The sequence below is a fragment of the Balaenoptera acutorostrata genome, chromosome 7, assembly GCF_949987535.1.
Source record: "Balaenoptera acutorostrata chromosome 7, mBalAcu1.1, whole genome shotgun sequence".
NCBI lineage: Eukaryota > Metazoa > Chordata > Mammalia > Artiodactyla > Balaenopteridae > Balaenoptera > Balaenoptera acutorostrata.
Genome location: NC_080070.1, coordinates 25,172,805 through 25,197,820, shown reverse-complemented (window position 1 = coordinate 25,197,820; position 25,016 = coordinate 25,172,805). Strand labels below are relative to the sequence as shown.

The 25,016-nt window shown below is 42.0% G+C and overlaps 1 protein-coding gene across 3 annotated transcripts in view; it reads left to right on the top strand.

Annotated features, from left to right (window-relative positions):
* The window catches only part of SND1 (staphylococcal nuclease and tudor domain containing 1), a 417,958-nt gene that overhangs the window by 22,051 nt on the left and 370,891 nt on the right, over positions 1–25,016 (top strand). For 2 of the 3 annotated variants that reach the window (XM_057550039.1, XM_007177206.3), the window contains exons 2-4: positions 6,962–7,111; positions 20,837–20,957; positions 24,791–24,869. In XM_057550039.1, the coding sequence (XP_057406022.1) occupies positions 6,962–7,111; positions 20,837–20,957; positions 24,791–24,869 (350 nt within the window). The remainder of the gene's footprint in view (positions 1–6,961; positions 7,112–20,836; positions 20,958–24,790; positions 24,870–25,016) is intronic. The other variant, XM_007177207.3, reaches the window with a different exon arrangement.

Sequence of the window (25,016 nt, the reverse complement as noted above, 5' to 3'; positions counted from 1 at the left end):
AAGACTTTCTCCAGTCTGTTTTTTTGTTTTGTTTTGTTTTTTAAGTTCTACTTGTGCTTTAATTCCATTTCTTTAGAGTTTTTTGCTTCATTAAAGTGCACAACAGTTCTTCCCCGTCCCCTGATGGTATTTTTAGGTGGAGAAAACACCTTGTCCAGAGGAGAGTCGCTGGCCTGCTTCTTTGTCCTCTAAACATGCAGCCTTTGGGTTGTGGCCTTTGCAGACTTGTGGATGGCATTATGGACTGTTCTTGGTTCTTGGACTGTTAGTGGTTTTCTTGGTTCTCCTTTCTGTGCCACAGAGGGAAAGGAGTTCATTCTACTTGCTGTGTTGTTTCTCAGAAAAAGCTTGTATTGTTTTTGGCCATCTTTCTCCTTCTTAGGGCTTTGTAGATTTCACTGAAGTTCTGCTTCTTTCCCGTGACTTCTATCTTGTTATTTCTCGAGGACTTGAAAGTTTACAGTAGCCCTTCATTCTGTTGTGAATCCCCATGCCTGACTTTTGGGTCTGAGTCAGCTGCCTTTTAAAAAACTTCTGTTAGTGTTGTTCAGCTAAGGGTCTAATCTTCCTACAAGATATGGAAATACCCCTATGGAGATAGACATTTTATGTCATATTTTTGTACTTCCATATTGGATCTTAATTTTTTAAATTTAAATAAATTCACTTACCATAAAATTACTCACACAACTGTTACCACTGTCTAATTCTAGAACAGTTTTCATTGGTACTTAAAAGAAAAAGAAACCGTGGACTTATTAGCAGTCACTCCTTGTTCTCTCCCTCCAGCCCTTGAGAACCACAGATCTACTTTCTGTCTCTATGGATTTGCCTGTTCTGGACATTTCATATAAATGGAATCATTTCAGTATGTGGCTTTTTGTCTGGCTTCTTTCACTTAGCATAATGTTTTCAAGATTCATCCATGTTGTAGCATCAATCAGTACTTCATTTCTTTTTATTTCTGAATAATATTCCATTTTATGGTTATACTACATTTTGCTTATCTGTTTGTCGCTTGATGGACATTTGGATTGTTTCTACTCTTTTTGGCTCTTATGAGTAATGTTACCATGAACATTTGTGTACAAGATTTTGTGTGGACATATATTTTATTTTTCTTGACTTTGTACCTAGGAGTGAAATTGCTGGGTCATATGATAATTCTATGTTTAACTTTTGAGGGACTGCCAGACTGTTTTCCAAAGTGATTGCATCACCAACAATGTATTAAGGTTCTAATTTCTCCACATTCTTGTCAACACTTGTTATTGTCTGTCTTACTGATTATAGCCACCCTAGTAGCTATGAAGTGATATATGTCATTGTGGTTTTGATTTGCATTTCCCTTATGACTAATAATAAATGTGCTTACTGGCCATTTGTATATCTTCTTTGGATAGATATCTGTTCAAATCCTTGCCCATTTTTAATTGTTGAGTTACAGTATTTCCTTATTCCAGGTACTAGACCCTTATCACATATGTTTTGTAAATACTGTCTTTTCACTTTCTTGATATCATCCATTGAAGCACGATGTTTTTGGTTGCTTGTGCTTTCTAAGATGGTGTCATATCTAAGAAACCATTGCCTAATCCATGGTCACCATGTTTTCTTCTAAGAGTTTTATAGTTTAACTCTTATATTTAGGTCTCTGATCCTTTGAGTTAACTTTTGTATATGGTGTGAGGTGGAGATCCAGCTTCATTCTTTTGCACATGGATATCCAGTTTTCCCAGCATATTTTTGCTGAAAGGTTCTTTCCCAATTGTCTTGCACCCTTTTTGAAAATCAGTTGACCGTAAATTTACGAGTTTATTTTGAGCTTCCGTTTCATAACATTTTGGTGTTCATCAGGTGACTATCCTTATTCTTTATATTGGATCTTCATATTGACAGATATGGCTAAGATATTCTTATCATATCTTATCAGGCAGGTATACCTGTTAAGCTAGTCCTCCTTGTAGAGCTAACAAGATGCTCTCAGCTAAGAAGATATGACTTTTAAGCCAAGATGATTTTTGCTCTTGGTGCCATGAAAAAGAATGCTGATTTTATTGACACGGATTTCTATACCATCACTTTTTTTGCCCTAAGTATAGTGTGGGTAGGTTTTTTTTTTTTTTTTAATTTATTAATTTTATTTATTTATTTTTGGCTGCGTTGGGTCTTTGTTGCTGCGCATGGGCTTTCTCTAGTTGCAGCGAGCGGGGGCTACTCTTCGTTGCAGTGCGCGGGGCTTCTCATTGCAGTGGCTTCTCTTGTTGCAGAGCACGGACTCTATGCACGTGGGCTTCAGTAGCTGTGACTCGTGGGCTCTAGAGTGCAGGCTCAGTAGTTGTGGCACACAGGCTTAGTTGCTCCGCGGCATGTGGGATCTTCCTGGACTAGGGCTTGAACCCGTGTCCCCTGCATTGGCAGGCGGATTCTTAACCACTGCGCCATCAGGGAAGCCCTGGGTAGGTTTTTGTATAAGAAGTTTTCTATCTTTTGGTGTTCGTGGTCTGGGGGCTTAAGAGTTAAACCAAGTCATTTATCAGTATCTAGTGAAGATTTAAGATGGTGTTCCTGTTGCTGTGCAGTATTTTAGTAGCTGCCCATAAAGTGTTTCACTGTAGGTGAATCTCCCAGTACACCTATTAGTGGGTTTGAGCAGTTTGAGTCCCCATTTTCCTTCTCAGCTGGCTTGTTTCAGCCTTTGTCACCATCCAACTTGTGCCCTGAAGCCAGGTCCTCTGAATCACACCATGTCTCTCTGCAGCCTTTATTGTCAGAGATGAAAACTGTCTAATTCATAACCTCAATCAAACTGACTCGTTTTGACAGCTGTTTTCACAAGCCTCCTGCTGTATCAGGTAGGGCTAAGATCATTTTTCTAGAATATGTCATTTTATTAATATAATTGGATAAAGCAGTTACCATATGACTTGCTTTCTACGCCCTATAAATTAGCAATTAAGGATAATTACCGCATCCATGAAAGTTTGCAACATGAATCAGTACAGCTTTGGCAGAACAATTACCCCTGACAGTTGCCTCTCAATCTTAACATTATTTTTCTGAAATTAGAATTCTGGATAACAAACAATATTTTACTTGTTTATTGTTTGTCTGGCTCCCCACACTAGAACGTCAGCTCTCCAAGAGCAGACATTTTTGTCTGTTTTATTTCACTGAAGTATGTTACTTGCCTGGAACAATGCCTGGCATATAGAAGGCACTCAATACATTTGTGTTGAATTAATAAATGAATGAATAAATAAATGGCTCAATCAATGGATAAAATTATAAGTAATCAACTTAGATGTCAGGTCTTGTGATTTACAGAGGAAAAATGACTTGTTTTCGTGTCATATGAGATACAAGTTAAGTTTGATATATAGACCCTTGGTCTTTTTCATATTTTACTTAAAGACATTTTAAAGGACTTCCCTGGTGGCGCAGTGGTTAAGAATCCGCCTGCCAATGCAGGGGACATGGGTTCGATCCCTGGTCCCGGAAGATCCCACATGCCGCGGAGCAACTAAGCCCACGTGCCACAACTACTGAGCCCGCGTGCCGCAACTACTGAGCCCGCATGCCGCAACTACTGAAGCCCGTGCACTCTAGGGGCCCGCGTGCCGCAACTACTGAGCCCACGTGCCACAACTGCTGAAGCCCGCGCACCCGGAGCCAGTGCTCCGCAACAAGAGAAGCCACCGCAATGAGAAGCCCGCACACCGCAAAGAAGAGTAGCCCCCACTCACTGCAACTAGAGAAAGCCTGTGTGCAGCAATGAAGACCCAACACAGCCCCCAAAAAATAAAGACATTTTAAGTATTTTTCCCCCAGAAGGTCTTTCCCTTGGCTTTATTTGGTGGGGAACCTTAGACAAGAGAAGCCCATTAAATATTTTTATTGAGGAAGAACTTGAATAAAGACTTTTGACAAGTGAGGCAGGTGGAGGGAGTTGAACAGTACTTGGAAGATGAAATGGAGAGAGCAAAAGAGGAGGTGGAGTGTGTTTTGAACTATTTCAGTTCCTATAAATAATAGGAAGGAAACAAATCCTTCCCATGTAGACAGGTCTCTTCCTTCCATAATGGTCTGCAGACAGTCTTTTCCTATCTCATTGCCAAGGCTGTGGCCAAATGAATGAGGGGGAGAGAGTTTCAGAGGAAAGATGTAGCCGTGCCAGTCCTCTCCTCCTGGGGGAACAGGAATAGCAGTACCTGCCACAGTGAATATCTGTCCTTGTTGCTTGGGAGGTTGACTTGGTGGCTGCTGCTTGCATTTGTATCCTCAATAGTATAAAAGGTGTTGTGCAGCCTATAAAATCACCTCTCTCTAATATTAATTCAAGTACTGACTGTTGTCTGAATGGCATATTTGGTGCAGTAATGCAAAGAAGCTCTGACAGCAGTCTTCAGAATAGCTTTCAGGGCAAGGGGAGAGTGTACAAACGAGGTTTTTCAAAATTCCTTTGTACAAGTTGGGGCCGGGATGATAGTTATAGACCCACCGTCCCCCAGTGATCTACTTTACTAGGTCAAGGCATTAGAGGTAACACCTTGCTGATATTTAGGGGGAATAAGAGGGTACTCATCAGTCATTCTATTCTTGAGCTTTTCAGCGGGTTTCGTCAGACTTGAGAAATAAAGATTGTTTCCTAGCCTGGGTCAGTGCTCACTGGTCAGCCAAGGTGAGTTTCCAGCTGGGCTTCCCAAGAGGTACTGGGTCTCCTGGGAGTGCTTTATTACTTTTTGTGAAAACTTGACAAAAATCAAGGAATAGGCCTTTGAGACAGGTGCTCTGCTTTGTATGCTCTATGCTCCTCAGTCCCGTTGCAGCCTGTACATGAATGATTTCAAGGCAGGTATTCAAAAAATGTGCTTTTCTTCCGCCACTTGTGAAGAATTGACTGTAAATGAATTATTTCCACATTCTTTTCCTTTTCTTCCTTTGGCCCTTCTCATTTCAGGAACATCAACCATCCTGTGCCCTACTCTATCTCTTCTTTGGCTTTGCTTCGTTTGAGGGCTTGTCTTTTTAGAATGTCAAATCCCTGGGATGATGTCCAGGACATGGGTTCTCAAGAAAGGCTGTTAGCAAGACTGTTTGGTTGGAGCTGTAGGGTTTAATTGCTGGTAACACTCGATCACAAAGGATAAAAATGAAAAGCATGACTTGTAACTAGATAAGGAAGACAGTCTTTTGTTATGTGTGTCATGGTGTAGCCAGGGAGGAACCATTTAGACCAAGGTCTGTGTGCTTGAGGTATTGGGGATAATGAGATGTTAATCTTAGCACTAATTAAAAAAAAAAATTGGACTATGTATATTTGTTGGACTATGTATTTTTGTTGGACTATGTATATTTGTTGGACTATGTATATTTGTTGGACTATGTAGGTTCATACAATGGAATACTGTACAGCCACAAAAGTGAATAAACTAGTGTTCTGGCATGAATGAGTTTCACCCAAAAAAAGGGCAAAAGAAGCAAGTCACTGATGGGTACACGCAGTAGACTCAGTTTATAGAGTTCAGAAATAGGAAAAACAAAACCACCATATTGCATAGAGATGTATACGTAAATGGTAACACTGTACAGAAAATCAAGGGAGGAGGGGTTATCACAATGGTCAGGATAGTCGTGGCAGTCAGGAGAAGGGGCTGAGAGTAGAGAGGGGCACAGGGGATCCAAGGTTCTGCTAGTGTTCTGGTAATTAACTTGGGTGGTGGTTACATAGTTGTTTGCTTCTTATTCTTTAAGATGTACATATATGTTTAATGCACTTCTGTATTTATATTAATAATCCACGATTTAGAGCATGAGTTAAGGTGGAGAGGTGAGGGAGACAAGTCAGGTAAGCAAATGCATATCGAAGTGGCTTCCTTCATATTCTTTCCTTTCTTCCTTTGAGTCAGCTTCCTTTCCAAGGACTGTTCCCTTTACAGAAAACTCCGTGGTCTTGTCTGCCGCGGAGTTCTGCATTGGCAGGACTCTCCAACCTTCTGTCTACTAACTTTTCATTCAGCAGCTTTTTCCTGTTTTGAAGGTGGGATTGAGCCTTTCAGCTCTAGAGAAGCCAGTGCTCAAGTCTCTCTGTTGATTAAATCATGCCTCGCTGAGCAAAGAATTTGAATAGTTTGGGCGATGATTCTCATGTTTTTCTGTGTGCCGTTTCTTCTCTTCTCCCACGTGAAATCCTTTCTTCTTCCCCCCGCAAATATTTTAAGTGAGCTTTAGAGCTCATTCCACAGTTGCCAAGTGGGTTTTACGCCTGGCGTCCTTCAGGGAGAGAGGGAAGGAGCTGCTGGACTTGGGAGCTTTAAGGTGCTTCTTCGATTCCCCTGTTTTAATCACCGAGGGCGTGGGTTTTATAGATTCTCTCTTCTGTATTTCTCTCTTAGCCTAGAGTCTGAGCACTGTCTACAGAGGAAGTGTGAGCACGGGGCTCTGGCTGCACTGCCTCCGCGTTAGCCCTGGGCATCCTCGGCTCCTTCTGGCTGGTGTGGCTGGCGTGTCGGGGCTTCTTCCTTCAGCTTCCACTTTTCTCTGGCCTTCTTCCATTGCTTGCCTTTTCCACCGTAGAACAGCACGTGTTGGAGACATTAACTTCTTAAATACTGAAAAGAACACAGGTGGTGGTCAGCTTGCAGGGATGAAATTACAAAGGTTATCTCCATGTCTCGCATGCCTCTTCACCCTAGTCTATTTTATGAGTCTTCTATCATTTTGTGTAATTCTTATTTGTATTGCTGGGTCAGTCACTTCAGAATCTAGCCCAAGGTTTTATGTAGGTATTTCTCTTATAAACTTAGAAATAGTCTTGTTCATTCAGTCATTCAGCAAATATTTGAGTGCCTTCAAGAGGCCGAATAGTGTTCTAGATGTTGGGGATACAGGAGTGGACCATCTGTATTCTGGTGCTGTTACCTTTAGACGGCTAATGTCCTCTGCTTTTCCCCTGACCTAGGTCCTCTCAGGGTGTGCCATCATTGTCCGCGGGCAGCCTCGTGGTGGGCCTCCTCCAGAGAGGCAGATCAACCTTAGCAACGTTCGTGCTGGAAACCTTGCCCGCAGGGCAGCTGCCACACAACCTGATGCAAAAGACACCCCGGATGAGGTAGGTGCCTCCCCTCCGAGAGGCTGTAGACCCAGGTTATAGCCCAGTCTCCTCCTTGACTGCACGTTTGATGTACTCTTTCTTTTCTGTATATTTCAAGTTTGTTTTTTTTTTTTTAACATCTTTATTGGAGTATAATTGCTTTACAAGGGTGTGTTAGTTTCTGCTGTATAACAAAGTGAATCAGCTATACATCTACATATATCCCCATATCTCCTCCCTCTTGCGTCTCTCTCCCACCCTCCCTATCCCACCCCACTAGGTGGTCACAAAGCACTGAGCTGATCTCCCTGTGCTATGCGGCTGCTTCCCACCAGCTAGCTATTTGACATCTGGTAGTATATATAAGTCCATGCCACTCTCTCACTTTGTCCCAGCTTACCCTTCCCCCTCCCCATGTCCTCAAGTCCATTCTCTACGTCTGCGTCTTTATTCCTGTCCTGCCCCTATGTTCTTCAGAACCATTTTTTTTTTCTTTTAGATTCCATATATACGTGTTAGCATACAGTATTTGTTTTACACTTTCTGACTTACTTGACTCTGTATGACAGACTCTGGGTCCATCCACCTCACTACAAATAACTCAATTTCGTTTCTTTTTATGGCTGAGTAATATTCCATTGTATATGTGTGCCACATCTTCTTTATCCATTCATCTGTCAGTGGACACTTAGGTTGATTCCGTGTCCTGGCTGATATAAATAGAGCTGCAATGAACATTGTGATACATGACTCTTTTGGAATTATGGTTTTCTCAGGGTATATGCCCAGTAGTGGCATTGCTGGGTCGTATGGTAGTTCTATTTTTAGTCTCTTAAGGAACCTCCATACTGTTCTCCATAGTGGCTGTATCAATTTACATTCCCACCAACAGTGCAAGAGGGTTCCCTTTTCTCCACACCCTCTCCAGCATTTATTGTTTGTAGATTTTTTGATGATAGCCATTCTGACCGATGTGAGGTGATACCTCGTTGTAGTTTTGATTTGCATTTCTCTAATGATTAGTGATGTTGAGCATGCTTTCATGTGTTTGTTGGCAATCTGTATATCTTCTTTGGAGAAATCTCTATTCAGGTCTCCTGCCCATTTTTGGATTGGGTTGTTTGTTTTTTTGATATTGAGCTGCCCGAGTTGCTTGTAAATCTTGGAGATTAATCTTTTGTCAGTTGCTTCATTTGCAAATATATTCTCCCATTGTGAGGGTTGTCTTTTCACCTTGTTTATGGTTTCCTTTGCTGTGCAAAAGCTTTTAAGTTTCATTAGGTCCCATTTGTTTATTTTTATTTTTATTTCCATTTCTCTAGGAGGTGGGTCAAAAAAGATCTTGCTCTGATTTATGTCATAGAGTGTTCTGCCTATGTTTTCCTCTAAAAGTTTGATAGTGTCTGGCCTTACGTTTAGGTCTTTAATCCATTTTGAGTTTATTTTTGTGTAAGGTGTTAGGGAGTGTTCTAATTTCATTCTTTTACATGTAGCTGTCCAGTTTTCCCAGCACCACTTATTGAAGAGGCTGTCTTTTCTCCATTGTATATTCTTGCCTCCTTTATCAAAAATAAGGTGACCATATGTGCGTGGGTTTACCTCTGGGCTTTCTATCCTGTTCCATTGATCTATATTTCTGTTTTTGTGCCAGTACCATACTGTCTTGATTACTGTAGCTTTGTAGTATAGTCTGAAGTCAGGGAGTCTGATTCCTCCAGCTCCATTTTTTTGCCTCAAGACTGCTTTGGCTATTCGGGGTCTTTTGTGTCTCCATACAAATTTTAAGATTTTTTGTTCTAGTTCTGTAAAAAATGCCATTGATAATTTGATAGGGATTGCACTGAGTCTGTAGATTGCTTTGGGTAGTGTAGTCATTTTCACCGTGTTGATTCTTGCAATCCAGGAACATGGTATATCTCTCCATCTATTTGTATCATCTTTAATTTCTTTCATCAGTGTCTTATAGTTTTCTGCATACAGGTCTTTTGTCTCCTTAGGTTGGTTTATTCCTAGGTATTTTATTCTTTTTGTTGCAGTGGTAAATGGGAGTGTTTCCTTAATTTCTCTTTCAGATTTTTCATCATTAGTGTGTAGGAATGCAAGAGATTTCTGTGCATTAATTTTGTATCCTGCAACTTTACCAAATTCATTGATTAGCTCTAGTAGTTTTCTGGTAGCATCTTTAGGATTCTCTGTGTATAGTATCATGTCATCTGCAGACAGTGACAGCTTTACTTCTTTTCTGATTTGGATTCCTTTTATTTCTTTTTCTTCTCTGATTGCTGTGGCTAAAACTTCCAAAACAATGTTGAATAATAATGGTGAGAGTGGACAACCTTGTCTTGTTCCTGATCTTAGTGAAAATGGTTTCAGTTTTTCACCATTGAGAATGATGTTGGCTGTGGGTTTGTCATATATGGCCTTTATTATGTTGAGGTAAGTTCCATTTATGCCTACTGTCTGGAGGGTTTTTATCATAAATGGGTGTTGTATTTTGTCACATCTTTTATGTCACACCTTTCTGCATCTATTGATATGATCATGGTTTTTTTCCTTCAATTTGTTAATATGGTGTATCACATTGATTGATTTGTGTATATTGAAGAATCCTTGCATTCCTGGGATAAACCCCACTTGATCATGGTGTATGATCCTTTTAATGTGCTGTTGGATTCTGTTTGCTAGTATTTTGTTGAGGATTTTTGCATCTGTGTTCATCAGTGATACTCGCCTGTAGTTTTCTTTCTTTGTGACATCTTTGTTTAGTTTTGGTATCAGGGTGATGGTGGCCTCGCAGAATGAGTTATGGAGTGTTCCTCCCTCTGCTATATTTTGGAAGAGTTTGACAAGGATAGGTGTTAGCTCTTCTCTAAATGTTTGACAGATTGCTCCTGTGAAGGCATCTGGTCCTGGACTTTTGTTTGTTGCAAGATTTTAAATCACAGTCTCAATTTCAGTGCTTGTGATTGGTTTGTTTATATTTTCTACTTCTTCCTGGTTCAGTCTCGGAAGGTTGTGCTTTTCTAAGAATGTGTCCATTTCTTCCAGGTTGTCCATTTTATTGGCATATAGTTGCTTGTAGTAATCTCTCATGATCCTTCGTATTTCTGCTGTGTCAGTTGTTACTTCTCGTTTTTCACTTCTAATTCTATTGATTTGAGTCTTCTCCCTTTTCTTCTTGATGAGTCTGGCTAATGGTTTATCAATTTTCTTTATCTTCTTAAAGAACCAGCTTTTAGTTTTATTGATCGTTGCTATTGTTTCCTTCATTTCTTTTTCATTTATTTCTGATCTGATCTTTATGATTTCTTTCCTTCTGCTAACTTTGGGGTTTCTTTGTTCTTCTTTCTCTGATTGTTTTAAGTGTAAGGTTAGGTTGTTTATTTGAGATGTTTCTTGTTTCTTGAGGTAGAATTTTATTGCTATAAACTTCCCTCTTAGAACTGCTTTTGCTGCATCCCATAGGTTTTGGGTCATCGTGTTTTCATTGTCATTTGTTTTTAGGTATATTTTGATTTCCTCTTTGATTTCTTCAGTGATTTCTTGGTTATTTAGTAGTGTATTGTTTAGCTTCCATGTGTTTGTATTTTTTACAGTTTTTTTTCCTGTAATTGATATCTAGTCTCATAACGTTGTGGTCGGAAAAGATACTTGATACGATTTCAATTTTCTCAAATTTACCAATGATTGATTTGTGACGCAAGATATGATCTATCCTGGAGAATGTTCCATGAGCACTTGAGAAGAAAGTGTATTCTGTTGTTTCTGGATGGAATGTCCTATACATATCAATTAAGTCCATCTTGTTTAATGTATCGTTTAAAGCTTGTGTTTCCTTATTTATTTTCATTTTGGATGATCTGTCCATTGGTGAAAGTGGGGTGTTAAAGTCCCCTACTATGATTGTGTTACTGTCGATTTCCCCTTTTATGGCTGTTAGCATTTGCTTTATGTATTGAGGTGCTCCTATGTTGTGTGCATAGATATTTACAATTGTTATATCTTCTTGGATTGATCCCTTGATCATTATGTAGTGTCCTTCTTTGTCTCTTGTAATAGTCTTTATTTTAAAGTCTATTTTGTCTGATAAGAGAATTGCTACTCCAGCTTTCTTTTTTTTTTTTTTTTTTTTTTTTTTTTTAATGAGGATCTTGAATCAGATGCGTATGTTTTGATTGATTGATTGATTGATTGATTTTTGGCTGTGTTGGGTCTTCGTTTCTGTGCGAGGGCTCTCTCCAGCCGCGGCAAGCGGGGGCCACTCTTCATCGCGATGCGCGGGCCTCTCACCGTCGCGGCCCCTCTCGCTGCGGAGCACAGGCTCCAGACGCGCAGGCCCAGCAGCCGTGGCTCACGGGCCCAGCCGCTCCGCGGCATGTGGGATCCTCCCAGGCCAGGGCTCGAACCCGTGTACCCTGCATTAGCAGGCAGACTCCCAACCACTGCGCCACCAGGGAAGCCCAACTCCAGCTTTCTTTTGATTTCCATTTGCATGGAATATCTTTTTCCCTCCCCTCACTTTCAGTCTGTATGTGTCCCTAGGTCTGACGTGGGTCTCTTATAGACAGCATATATATGGGTCTTGTTTTTGTATCCATTCACCTAGTCCGTGTCTTTTGGTTGGAGCATTTAATCCATTTACATTTAAGGTAGTTATTGATGTGTATGTTCCTATTACCATTTTCTTAATTGTTTTTGGTTTGTTATTGTAGGGGTTTTCCTTCTCTTGTGTTTCCTGCCTAGAGAAGTTCCTTTAGCATTTGTTGTAAAGCTGGTTTGGTGGTGCTGAATTCTCTTAGCTTTTGCTTGTCTGTAAAGGTTTTAATTTCTCCGTCACATCTGAATGAGATGCTTGCTGTGTAGAGTAATCTTGGTTGTAGATTTTTCCATTTCATCACTTTGAATATGTCCTGCCACTCCCTTCTGGCTTGCAGAGTTTCTTCTGAAAGATCAGCTGTTAACCTTATGCGGATTCCCTTTTATGTTATTTGTTGTTTTTCCCTTGCTACTTTTAATATTTTTTCTTTGTATTTAATTTTTGATAGTTTGATTAATATGTATCTTGGCATTTTTCTCCTTGGATTTATCCTGTATGGGACTCTCTGTGCTTCCTGGACTTGATTAACTATTTCCTTTCCCATATTAGGGAAGTTTTCAACTCTAATCTCTTCAAATATTTTCTCAGACCCTTTATTTTTCTCTTCTTCTTCTGGGACCCCTATAGGTCGACTGTTGATGCACTTAATGTTGTCCCAGAGGTCTCTAAGACTGTCCTCAATTCTTTTCATTCTTTTTTATTTATTCTGCTCTGCAGTAGTTATGTCCACTATTTTATCTTCCAGGTCACTTATCCTTTCTTCTGCCTCAGTTATTCTGCTATTGATTCCTTCTAGAGAATTTTTAATCTCATTTATTGTGTTGTCCAACATTGTTTGTTTGCTTTTTAGCTCTTCTAGGTCCATGTTAAACATTTCTTGTATTTTCTCTATTCTATTTCCATGATTTTGGATCATCTTTACTATCATTATTCTGAATTCTTTTTCAGGTAGACTGCCTATTTACTCTTATTTGTTTGGTCTGGTGGGTTTTTACCTTGCTCCTTCATCTGCTGCATGTTTGTCTTCTCATTTTGCTTAACTTACTGTGTTTGGGTCTCCTTTTCGCAGGCTGCAGGTTTGTACTTCCTGTTGTTTTTGGTGTCTGCCCCCAGTGGGTAAGGTTGGTTCAGTGGGTTGTGTAGGCTTCCTGGTGGAGGGGACTGGTGCCTGTGTTCTGGTGGATGAGGCTGGATCTTGTCTTTCTGGTGGGCAGGACTGCGTCTGGTGGTGTGTTTTGGGGTGTCTGTGGCCTTATTATGATTTTAGGCAGCCTCTCTGCTAATGGGTGGGGTTGTGTTCCTGCCTTGCTAGTTGTTTGGCATTGGGTGTCCAGCACTGGAGCTTCATGGTCGTTGAGTGGAGCTGGGTCTTAGCGTTGAGATGGAGATCTCTGGGAGAGCTTTTGCCATTTGATATTACGTGGAGCTGGGAGGTTTCTGGTGGACCAGTGTCCTGAACTCGGTTCTCTTACCTCAGAGGCACAGGCCTGACACCCAGCCAGAGCAGCAAAACCCTGTCAGCCACACAGCTGAGAAGAAAAGGGAGAAAAAATGGAAGAAAATAAATTAAAAAAATAAAATAAAATAAAGTTATTAAAATAGAAAAGGAAAAATAATTATTAAAAATAAAAAAATTAAAAAGTAATAGAAAAAGAAAAAAAGAAAGAAAGAAGAGAGCAAACAAACCAAAAAACAAATCCACCAATGATAACAAGCACTGAAAAGTATACTAAAAAAAAAAAGCAAACAAACAAAAAAACGGACAGATAGAACCCTAGAACAAATGGTGAAAGCAAAGCTATGCAGACAAAATGACACAAAGAAGCATACATGCACAGACTCACAGAAAGAGAAAATGAAAAAAATATATATCTATATATTAAAAAAATGAGGAAGAGAGCAACCAAATCAATAAATCTACCAACGATGATAAACTCTAAATACTAAACTAAGATAAACATAAAACCAGAAATAAATTAGATGCAGAAAGCAAACCCTAAGTTTACAGTTGCTTCTGAAGTCCACTGCCTCAATTTTGGGATGATTCGTTGTCTATTCCGGTATTTCACAGATGCAGGGTACATCAAGTTGATTGTGGAGATTTAATCCACTGCTCCTGAGGCTGCTGGGAGAGTTTCCCTTTCTCTTTGTTCGCACAGCTCCCAGGGTTCAGCTTTGGATTTGGCCCCGCCTCTGTGTGTAGGTCACCTTAGGGTATCTGTTCTTCATCCAGACAGGACGGGGTTAAAGGAGTGGCTGATTAGGGGGCTCTGGCTCACTCAGGCTGGTGGGATGGAGGGGTACGGAATGCGGGGCGAGCCTGCGGCGGCAGAGGCCAGCGTGACGTTGCACCAGCCTGAGGCGCGCCGTGCGTTCTCCTGGGAAAGTTGTCCCTGGATCACGGGACCCTGGCAGTGGCTGGCTGCACAGGCTCCCGGGAGGGGAGGTTTGGATAGTGTCCTGTGCTTGCACACAGGCTTCTTGGTGGCTGCAGAAGCAGCCTTAGCATTTCATGCCCGTCTCTGGGGTCCGCGCTGATAGCCGCGGCTTGCACCCGTCTCGAGCTCATTTAGGTGGTGCTCTGAATCCCCTCTCCTCATGCACCCAAAACAATGGTCTCTTGCCTCTTAGGCAGGTCCAGAATTTTTCCCGGACTCCCTCCCGGCTAGCTGTGGGGCACTAGCCCCCTTCGGGCTGTGTTCACGCCGCCAACCCCAGTCCTCTCTCTGGGGTCTGACCTCCGAAGCCCCAGCCTCAGCTCCCAGCCCGCACCCACCCTGACGGGTGAGCAGACAAGCCTCTTGGGTTGGTGAGTGCTGGTCAGCACTGATCCTTTGTGTGGGAATCTGTCCGCTTTGCCCTCGGCACCCCTGTTGCTGCTCTCTCCTCCGTGGCTCCGAAGGTTCCCCCCAACCCTGACCCCCCGTCTCCACCAGTGAAGGGGCTTCCTAGTGTGTGGAAACTTTTCCTCCTTCACAGCTCCCTCCCAGAGGTGCAGGTCCCATCCCTATTCTTTTATCTCTGTTTTTTCTTTTTTCTTTTGCCCTGCCCAGGTACGTGGGGAGTTTATTGCCTTTTGGGAAGTCTGAGGTCTTCTGCCAGCGTTCAGTAGGTGTTCTGTAGGAGTTATTCCACATGTAGATGTATTTCTGATGTATCTGTGGGGAGGAAGGTATCTCCACGTCTTACTCCTCCGCCATCTTGAAGCAGGCTCCCTATTTCCAGTATTTTTATATCGCAGGACTGATGACAAATCAACAGTGGCTTGCTTCAGTTTATACATTCACTACCTTTAATCCCAGTAATCCCAGTCTCTTTCCGTCATACACTTTCCCATAGGTTTAGAGCCTTTTCAGGTTTATCAGTGTTTCATGCCTCTTTCTCTGGAAACAGGTTAGTACATTTCCTAGGTAGTCTCAGCTGTTAGAGGTTGGCATTAGTTATGGCAGAGCTCTTTTATTTATGTTTGAATTCTTCATTTACCTTCAAAATTCAGAAGGATGCACAGTGAAAAATCTAGTTCTTCTCCCTGGAGACTACTGGTGTTATTGCAGTCTTGAGTCTCCAGAGGCATTTATCACCTATACAAGCAGACACTCATTTTCTTTTCTTCCTTTCTTTTTTTTAATTGAAGTATAGTTAATTTACCATGTTGTGTTAGTTTCAAGTGTTCAGCAAAGTGATTCAGTTATGTGTATTTCAGATTCTTTTCCATGATAGGTTATTATAAGATATTGAGTATAGTTCACTGTGCTATACAGTAGACACTCATTTTCATAAATGGTAGCATATACTATAAATGTTAGGACTGTGCCTTATTATAGATTCTTAATCTGGGATCTGTGTCCTAAGGACGTCTGTGAACCCCATGAAATTGTTTGCAAAATTTTGTGTAAGCATGCATTTTGAAGGGAGGAAGTTATCAGTTTCTTAGGGCAACTTGTGGTTCAGTAGTTGTCAAGAACCATGTGTTATGGTGATTTGACAAGCTTCTGAGCTTTTGTTCTACCATCCCCTCCAGCCCCCTGCTCCCCCATCTCTAATGCCTGGCCACCTTGCCTTCTTTGTGGTCTGCCTTGGACTCCTTAAGTTACCTCTCCAGGCAGCTGCCATGAGTCTTCTTGGCTCCTGTACTTTGAAACATTAGTTCTTGTTTCTTCTTCAGTGGTGCTTTGGCTCTCAAAAATGAAGTTTCTGGATTCTAATTATTTGTTTTTTGCCTCAGCTTGATGATGATGGGCAAGTTGGTATCTCAGCTTCCGTCTGCTGTTTTCCTCTCATGGAAGTGTGGGAAAAAAAGCAGCTCACGGGGGTCTTTCATTTAAGGAAAAACATGCAGTTGTTTTCACCTATAATAAATAGCATTTTGTTTGAATTAAGAAGATAGTAAAGCAGTGTTATAGGAAATAGAGACAAATCACCCCAAATTCTATCAACAGCAATTAGATTCTTGGGATAATGACTAAATAGACAAAATCAGTTATTTTCCATTGGTCCTCTATCAGTAAGCACAAGTATTGGGTTATTCTATATCTCAGGGTTGTTCAATGAGGATTAAACAAGATAATGCAGAACGGGCCTGTAAGCTACTTAACAAATGTTAGCTGTGGTAATCTCTAGTGCTATTTAATTTCTGCTACTACAGACACTTCTCGTACTGTTAGTCTAAGTGCTGAAGATTAAATCTCTCTCAGCACTTTTCAAATTTTGGGTGCTAAGTGCTTTTCTTGACCAACGTTTTGAATAGTTCTTTCCCTTTCAGTTTTGTGTTGTGTAACAGCTTGCCTGCTTCTAAGAAGAGAAGAGTGTTGACCCTGGTTGGCTAGAGCCAATCAAGTTCATTTCCCCAGAAAGAAGAAGCAGGGTTGCTTCTAGGGAAGAAGGGTTGGGTTTTAATTTTCTGTTTTGGGGATGAGAATCAAGGCCAGTTGCAGCTTGTTCTGAAGTATCTTAGCTGTAGCCTGTGTAACAGTACAATAAAATCTTACCAGAACTATCCCACCTGGAAGAATACCTTGTAATCTGATCCCTGCTCTCATTGGAGTTTCATATATTTATACAGCCTAGTGGTTTTTGTCTCTTCCAGAGCAACTCAGTTTCTCCTAGTAACTCTTCAAAGGTCCCTGTGACATGAAGTATTTGAGAGCTACAGATTTCACCCTTTGTCAGCCACAGTCACTATTTCTGTGTGCAGTAATCTAGTCTCTCCTCGCCCTGCTGTGATTTGGTTTTCCCCCCACCATGCCCTTGAAGGTGCTCTGGCTCAAGTTAGCAGTGATGCCAAGTGGTAACCCAATTCCAAACACCCCCGCCAACCTCCAGGCTTTTATCGAGACCTAGAGATTCTGCCTCCTTCAAAATCTCTCTTCTCTATTCTTGAAACTTCATTACAGTTGCTATTGTTCTTTGTTCAACTCTGAGAGAGTGCTTTGTTCAACTCTGGAATATTGAGATAACAGTCTTTCTGCCTTCATTTTCCTTCCCTCTGATTCTTTCTCTGTATGCTCTCAGATGTTTTTGAGATATAATGTCATTTTTTTTTCCCTGGCTCAGTATTACTGCCAGATACTTCAGTGATTCCTCATTACCGCTGGACAAATCTAAATGCCTTAGCCTGGGATACAGTCCCATTTGTGATTTGACTTTTAGTCTTCTCTTATTGAACCCCCTCTGGGACGCTAAGTCCCAACGCTGAGGAAGTGTTCAGGTCTCCTAACAGGCCACCTGAGTCCTGCCTGCTCATGCCTTGGCTCAGCTGCCCCCTCCAGCGGGAGCTCCGTCTCCTCCTTGTGCCCCGGTGATTCATCCTCTGGAGAAGTCACACCTGACATCACCTTTCATCATCCCTTTTTTGTGCTGTCATCCTATTCCATGTTTATATGTCTCTATACTCGGTTGTTGGCTCCTCGAGGGGAGGGACGTCTGTGTTTTTCTGCCTCGTCAGTGCCTGACACAAAGCAGGTGTACAGTGAATAATGAGGAAAAGAACCCGAGCGTCTCCTTTTGCGGATCAGTGGATTGTGGAATGCAGCACTACTTTCTCTCTGGCTTTCTGTTGTTTTGGAGCATGTCTGGTTTTGTCACATTCAAACAGAGTCAAGGACATTATTGCTTATTTGCTTCCCTTTGTATCACTGCCCCAAATATCATGCACTTGATTATTCTCCGCCTTCTTTCATATCTGCTTTCAGAGAAACTTAGCTCTCTCCTAAGTCCCATGACAATAAAAGCAGCTCTGCTGTGTGTCCCCAGCCATCACTGCCCTGTTCCAGCCTAATCCCCAGCGTTGCCTAGCTACTCTACGCAGCCTAGATACTGCATTGATGGGCACTGTGGGAATTATATATTTATTTCCCACAGATTTCTTGAGCTCTCATTGTACGTGAAGCTGTATGTTGGTTTCATGCGAAATACAGAAATGAATGTCACAGTCGTTCTACATTCAGTGGAGCTTTTGAAAATTGGGGTGGTGGGGTGTTTGCGGCAGAGAGGGATTAATTACATATGCAGGTGGGACATGGGATGATCGAGCACTGGGCCAAGTACAAAAGTAGCTAGCTTTGAGGTTTTACATTGTTGTGGGATTTAATCTTGTTTCAGTAGTTTAGGAGTCTACCTGGTGCAAAGAAAAGATGAGAATTAAAATTCCATTTGTCGTGGTAGACACCAGAACCTTGCATGGGTCTGGGAGTGGAGAGCAAGCTGCTAGATCACCTGCCATTGGGCATTCTAAAGGGAAGAGGCAGTTTTGAGTCTCAGCTACTTAACAGCCATTGCTTCCTAGGTGGAGCTCTGACACATCATTTGACCAGACCAGTGATTCTTCCTGTTGGGTCATTGTGGCCCTAATGTGACGAACGCTTTGAGTCAGTTTCTGCGTACGTAGGGTTGTTCTGGGAGGCTCTGCTGGGATGGCCTTCCCCGTTAGGTAGCCTTCTGCTGGCTGGCCTCCGTGTGGACACCTGCACGGGGTTCTCTCCTGGAGTGCTCTGTGGCCCTCGGCAGGAGTGATGCCGTCACTCGCTTTCCTGAATCTTCTGATCGCCTCTCTTCATAGCTCGTATCTTGTCCATTTATTGAATTTGCCTGACTCTGGATGGAACACAACTTGAGAAGGCTGGAATATTAATGAAGCTAGGTTACCTTTCTCTAGGATAAGGGGTATGTCCTTTTCAGGACCTCCAGTGTAGCTTTCTCTTATTGCCCAGTGGCTGACCAGCTGTAAAACATGAGGTCCTGAGAGAAGGGGGCTCCTTCCTCAAGCCTTAAAAGCTTTTAGTAATTCTGCCTAGTCAGTAGAAATTGGAGGTTTCCCCACAGGGGTTAGCTATTTCCTTGTGAACTGACCCTTGATAAATGAATTTTTACCGAAATCTTGGCTTCCTTTAGGAGTACTTTGTTTAGTCAGAGCTTTGCATTTAGGAAAGCAATGTTTCACTGAATTTTAGGTATTAGTGTCTTACTCAAAACTGAAGCCTAGACATTAGATCTATAGCTGAGGATATTTTTAGAGTAAGTGGATCACTAAGGTGATAATAATGTACGAGGCTGTGTTAATTGGTTTAGTACTGTTTCTGTGATGTGGCTGGTAGTTGGGCTCATTATCAGTCATCATACTCTTTGGTCACAGTATCTGTTTTCATTATTATGAATGAGGAGAGGGGTAGAAATGGGAGATTAAAATGTGGTGAACTCCATTTTGCCATTGAGTAACTGGTTCTTTTGCTTGTTGGCACTTTGAAGAGAGTGCATTAGATGAGTGAGGATAAGCTTGTTTTTGTGTCTTCAAGAGCACTTACTCAGGATTAGTTCTTCCTAGAACTATCCGCAGTTGTTGTTGTCTAACAGTACTGGTTTTGTGAATACCAGCCCAGTGGGTTGGTAGACTGCCACATTTAAACTGGCTTCTGGTTTCTGGGAAGTCGTGGATGTTTTTCTTCTAGAAAAGCTTCTTGGCTAACCCCATGGAATAATCTTCATGGACTGAAAAGGTTGGCAGACGCTTCCTTTTCAGGTCACTGATATGCTGTTTTGCCTTTACTATGTGTAGCCCATGTTCTGTGGCTCCAATTGGTAATAGACAACGCATGCATATCATATACCACTCTGCCCTTTTACACGCTGTATTGTTCCTGCACACGAACTTCTGCAGATCATGTACTCCTGGAGCTCTTACCCTCTCCTTCCTCATTTCTATTCTAAGGGAACTTGGGGCACTGAGCTAGGTCCAGACTGTAAATTCAAGTGCTAGTGACCACTGACTGTGACAGTGCTGCTTCAGAGGCGACGTCTCCCTTTGTCTGTACCATCCCAAAGTGATGGGGGAAATACCATCCCTTTGCACAGTATCTTTTTTTATATATATATTTTTTTATTTTTTATTTTTATTTTTGGCTGCTTTGGGTCTTCCTTGCTGTGCGCAGGCTTTCTCTAGTTGTGGCGAGTGGGGGCTACTCTTCATTGTGGTGCGCGGGCTTCTCATTGCTGTGGCTTCTCTCGTTGCGGAGCACGGGCTATAGGTGCGCGGGCTTCAGTAGTTGCAGCTTGCAGGCTCTAGAGCGCAGGCTCAGTAGTTGTGGCGCGTGGGCTTAGTTGCTCCACGGCACGTGGGATCTTCCCGGAACAGGGATCAAACCCGTGTCCCCTGCATTGGTAGGAGGATTCTTAACCACTGCACCACCAGGGAAGTCCCTGCACAGTATCTTGAGATCACATGGAGACTCTGTTTGTACCCATTGTGGATGTGTGGCTCACTCTTTGTATCTGGGTCTTTAATGAGTGACAGGGAAGAACCACCATTGTCAAGCTGATCCCTTACCAGCTAGACAGTAGACAGTAGACGGCTAGAGACTAGACAGTGATGGGGGTGGTGGAGGGGTGGGCATGAGGGGGGGGGGAAGTCCTAGTGCTGGTGTCTGGGAAACCATGATGCCTGTTTTTAGGGCCAGTGCTAGTTAAACCAACTGTTCGACCTGCCTTTTTTAGGAGCCCCCTAAGTGTATGATCCATGTTGTATGTGTTTCATTTTTATATTCTCCTCAGGGCCTAGTGTGTGGCCAGGCTATTGAAGGAGTGAAGTTGCTTGGATGTTGATTGTGTCGTGTGAGAACTGCCTAGTTCTTGAACACGTTTATTTTGTCTTTCAGCCCTGGGCATTTCCTGCTCGAGAGTTCCTTCGGAAGAAGCTGATTGGGAAGGAAGTCTGCTTCACGATAGAAAACAAGACTCCCCAGGGGCGAGAGTATGGCGTGATCTACCTTGGAAAAGGTGAGTACCAAGGGGGAAAGGGCTCATTTTTCTCCAAGTCTGAAGTTCCTCCAAAGACTGGTTTTCGTCTGGCGGAGGTAGCTCTGGGAGGGTTGGCTGTAGGTCTCATTGGAAGTGCACAGAGCTCGTGGCACGTAGGTGCCCTGATACTCCTGCTCCTAGTTTACTCCTGTGCCTGCTTTCCTGGCTTGGTTTAGGTGTGTGTGTAAGCGTAGAATTATTTTTCCCTGTATTTAGGCCGTCAGCCTGTGGAACTCATTGGCTCTGTGCTTCTAGGTCAGAGTGCTAATTGAATTCCTATAGATTTCCTATTGCATCTTCCGTTTGCTTTATCTATCTTGTGGCTTTTCTTCTCCTCCTGGGGACTCTCTTTAGGAAAGGACGATTTGTTTAGGGCTTGTGGTTTTTTGTAAGCCACATGACTTGGAATGGAATGGAAAGAACACAGGCTTTGGAGTGGTGTAGGTGTGGATTCCTGGCTCTTCTACCATGTACTCTTACTTAACCCTTAACTGAACCTTTCTAAGCCCTAGTTTCATTTGTAAGTTACAGAGAGAGTTTAAAGAGATGGTATGTGTAAAGCATCTCGCTCCAGCACAGAGAACGAACTCAATAAATATGTGTGTGTGCACACATATGCCTGTTGTTTAGCTGGGCCGGATAGCTTATGGGATATTAGGTGTTCTGGTCTTCTTTGCATTAGGTAGAGGGAGAGTAAGATTGCACAATGGAGTTTGAACAGAAATAGGACGTTGAAAGAATTGGTAGAATGTTTTCCATAAAGCAGTCAGATGAACAGGAACACTTATGTTCATCTGGATTATTTGGTGAGGAGACACCTTTTAAAGTTTCCTGTGATTCTTGATAAACTAGCATTCTAACTGAGCTGCTTTAGATAATCTATTTGCCTTGGGTGACTAGTAAGCTGGAAGTAAGCAAGTAGGGTGTATGACAAGGCTAACAATATCCTTTTACGATTCTGATTTTAATTGTAGAGGTCTTAGACAAGTGAGTTGTGGATGACCTTGGAGCCTTCTTGTCCAATTTACCCAGTAGAGAAACAGCCCTTTTAGCAAATGGCTATCTGCATCCTGATTGGGAAATTATAGAAATATATGGAATCTTTTCAAAAAGAGAAGTAAATAAATTTGCCTTTTACCCATAATTCAAATAATATAGTAGGTAATAAAACACTTAAGCATTATTGTTGGAGGGCTACTGGCTAGTAAGAATGTAAGACAAATAGAAGTGTACTGTCTTCAAAATGCAATTGTTCGAGAATTCCATTGCCCAAAATAATACAGTTCTGTAACAGCTGGTCAATCTTCTGTTACCGGACAAGAGACCTCACTGGACTATAGAACGTTTTTTCGGTACAGATATCTCTATGGAGAGACCGCCTGTAAGTGTTCATTTAAATAACCTTAGTCTCCAACTATAAAACAGTCTATTTAAGGTAAGAGGAACTGACATGTAAAATTTTAAGTTGTTTTTAGAAAGTTTGTTTTTCAAACGGACGCAAATTACAGAGTGGATGTAATTTAGCATGTTAACGTACTAGTGTGTTTAATAGAATCTGGCGCATAGGAGGTGATTGATAAATAATTACCAAAAGAATGATTGAAATCATCTACATCTTTCAGTTTTAAAGGCTTAAATGGCTTAAAGCTTAATATTTTCACTCAGATACTTTAACCAACTCTCACTGCCAACTGTAATGAAACAGTGCCTTAGCTAATTAATTAGTGTTCATATATTTAGCCTATTTTATGGCTACTCTGTTTTTCGTCTTTTTTGTTTTTTTTTTGTTTAGAAAAAAGATTTTCTTTTGCTCTATGTAGATAGATAAAAAATTTATTTAACTATAGTTGATTTACAGTATTGTGTTTCAGGTGTGTAGCTTCAGATTCTTTTCCACTATAGGTTATTAATAAGGTACTGAATATGGTTCCATGTGCTATACAGTAAATCCCTGTTGTTTATGTGGCTACTCTTTTTATGATGGAGGAGAATGATAGAACTTGAGAGTTTGTGGTTAACCCAGAACTTATTAAAAAAAAAAGAGATGATTGATTAGTCTTCAACTTTTGGAGAAAATATAGTCACCCACCTGCTCTGAGTACCAGCCCCAATTGTGACTTGATCACAGTCATACCTTGATTAGTAATAAGCAAGAATCAGATCTTTTCCCTACAAATTCCGTTTTCAGTATTCTATCCACCACATTTTGTTACCTTCTTTGGGAGTTTGGCCCAGAGAATTGTATTTTTCTCCCTTTTGAAGGAGCAATGAACGCATTTAGAAGTGGGTCAGCCAGCAGCCCTTTCAGAGCACTCTGTGCCAAGGAACTGTCCGAGAGCTGTTGCGTTTGCCGTTGACTGGCGATTTTATGGCCGTTCGCCTTGTTTGTACCAGGCCTTCATTCTTTCTACCCCCGACCTCTTGACACCTTACTGCTCAACTTTCCCCATCATTGTGGAGTCTTTCCTTTTGACTTTCCACTCTGTGGGGTTATTCCTGTTGCTTCGAAAGAACCAGTGTAATATTTACTGATGTCAGGTAGCTGTGTGTGTCTGTGTCTGGCCTCAGCAGTAACCTCAGTGGAAAGGTTCTTGTGATCCACGCTCAGCTTCAGAACCTGAACGTTCTTCGCGTGAACAGCATTCATCTCAACTTTTTTTTTTTTTGGTAGGAGGAACAGGGGCTTATGATTTGCTTCAGAAATTTGGACAGGGCTAATGGCAAGGCATTTAGGTTGAGTTTGGGCGTGGTATGTAAACCTGTTGTTGCTTGCGGAAGTCTGTGTATAGTGTACTGAATACATAAACCTTAGAGAATTTTATTCTATGCTGACGTTACCTATCAGCTAGACTGCTGTGTTTCAGTTTATCTAGGAGCTTGTTCTCTGCTATATTAAAGATTTTTAAGTGGTGATTCCCTCATAGGTGTCTTCTTTTATCATTTTGGCTGACAAGCAGAGATTTAAGAGAATACAGAGAGCCTAAAAGCTTTTTCAATAGCATGGAAATGCAATTAATGTTTCAGGTGCTCAGGTGGCACCTAATCAGGTTGTGTTTTATGTTTCACTTCATTTTTCTTGCCTGCTCTGAAGGCTGCTGTGTGAGATTGGAAATCGAGATGCTGTCCCCTGCATCTCTGAGAACAGGAGAAAGAGTTTGTCAAACGGTGTAGCTTGCTTGTCTTGGTGGCCTCTTGGAGCAGAGAACAGGACATACTGAGAGGAACTGGACTTGCTGGTGTGAAACATCGTAGGCAGTCCTAAGTGAATCTGTCTGATCGTCCAGGTGGGGGGCTGCCTTTTGATTCTGTTGTGTGAATTCCTGCTGTGTGCTTGGCACTGCGCTTGGCGATTTACACACATTTAATTCTCACAAGAACGTGTCTCGGCAGGTACTCTTCCCATTTTATAGATGAGTACATGTATCAAGATGCTGAAAGACCTATTAAGCGGCAGAATTTGCATTTGGTGCTAGGCCTCTCCTCCTTAGGTCAGTGTTAGTTATCCTTTCCTGGGCTGCTGCATGTGTCTTGCTTCCCTGTCAGTCTCCTGGAATTCCTGAGATTGCCTTTGGCTCAGGAGATACACTAGAAAATTAGTCCAGAGAAGATTTATAGACCTCTGGGTCCTAGAGACTAGACATTTTGGGGGAGAAGAGATTTTTCGGAAAACCCAACCCTACCTTGCTGCCTTGTCCCGTTTGCTGGCAACATCATTCCTTGAAGAGCTAAGGGTGAAAGTGGTCCCATTAGAGCTCTCTTGCTATTGGAGATGGATTTAAACACAAGATTCACACCTCTTTTTTCCTCCTCAGATACCAATGGGGAAAACATTGCAGAATCTCTGGTTACAGAGGGCTTGGCCACCCGGAGAGAAGGCATGAGAGCGAACAAGTAAGTGTCCATTACTCTTCTGTCTGACTTCCTCCCACACCACGGTGAGAACTGGGGGAGTCGACTCTACACTGGCTTTGCTTCATTTTCATTCCTGCCCCCGACATAAAATAGGTAATATCTGGTGTTCTCATGGCTTCTAGGGTA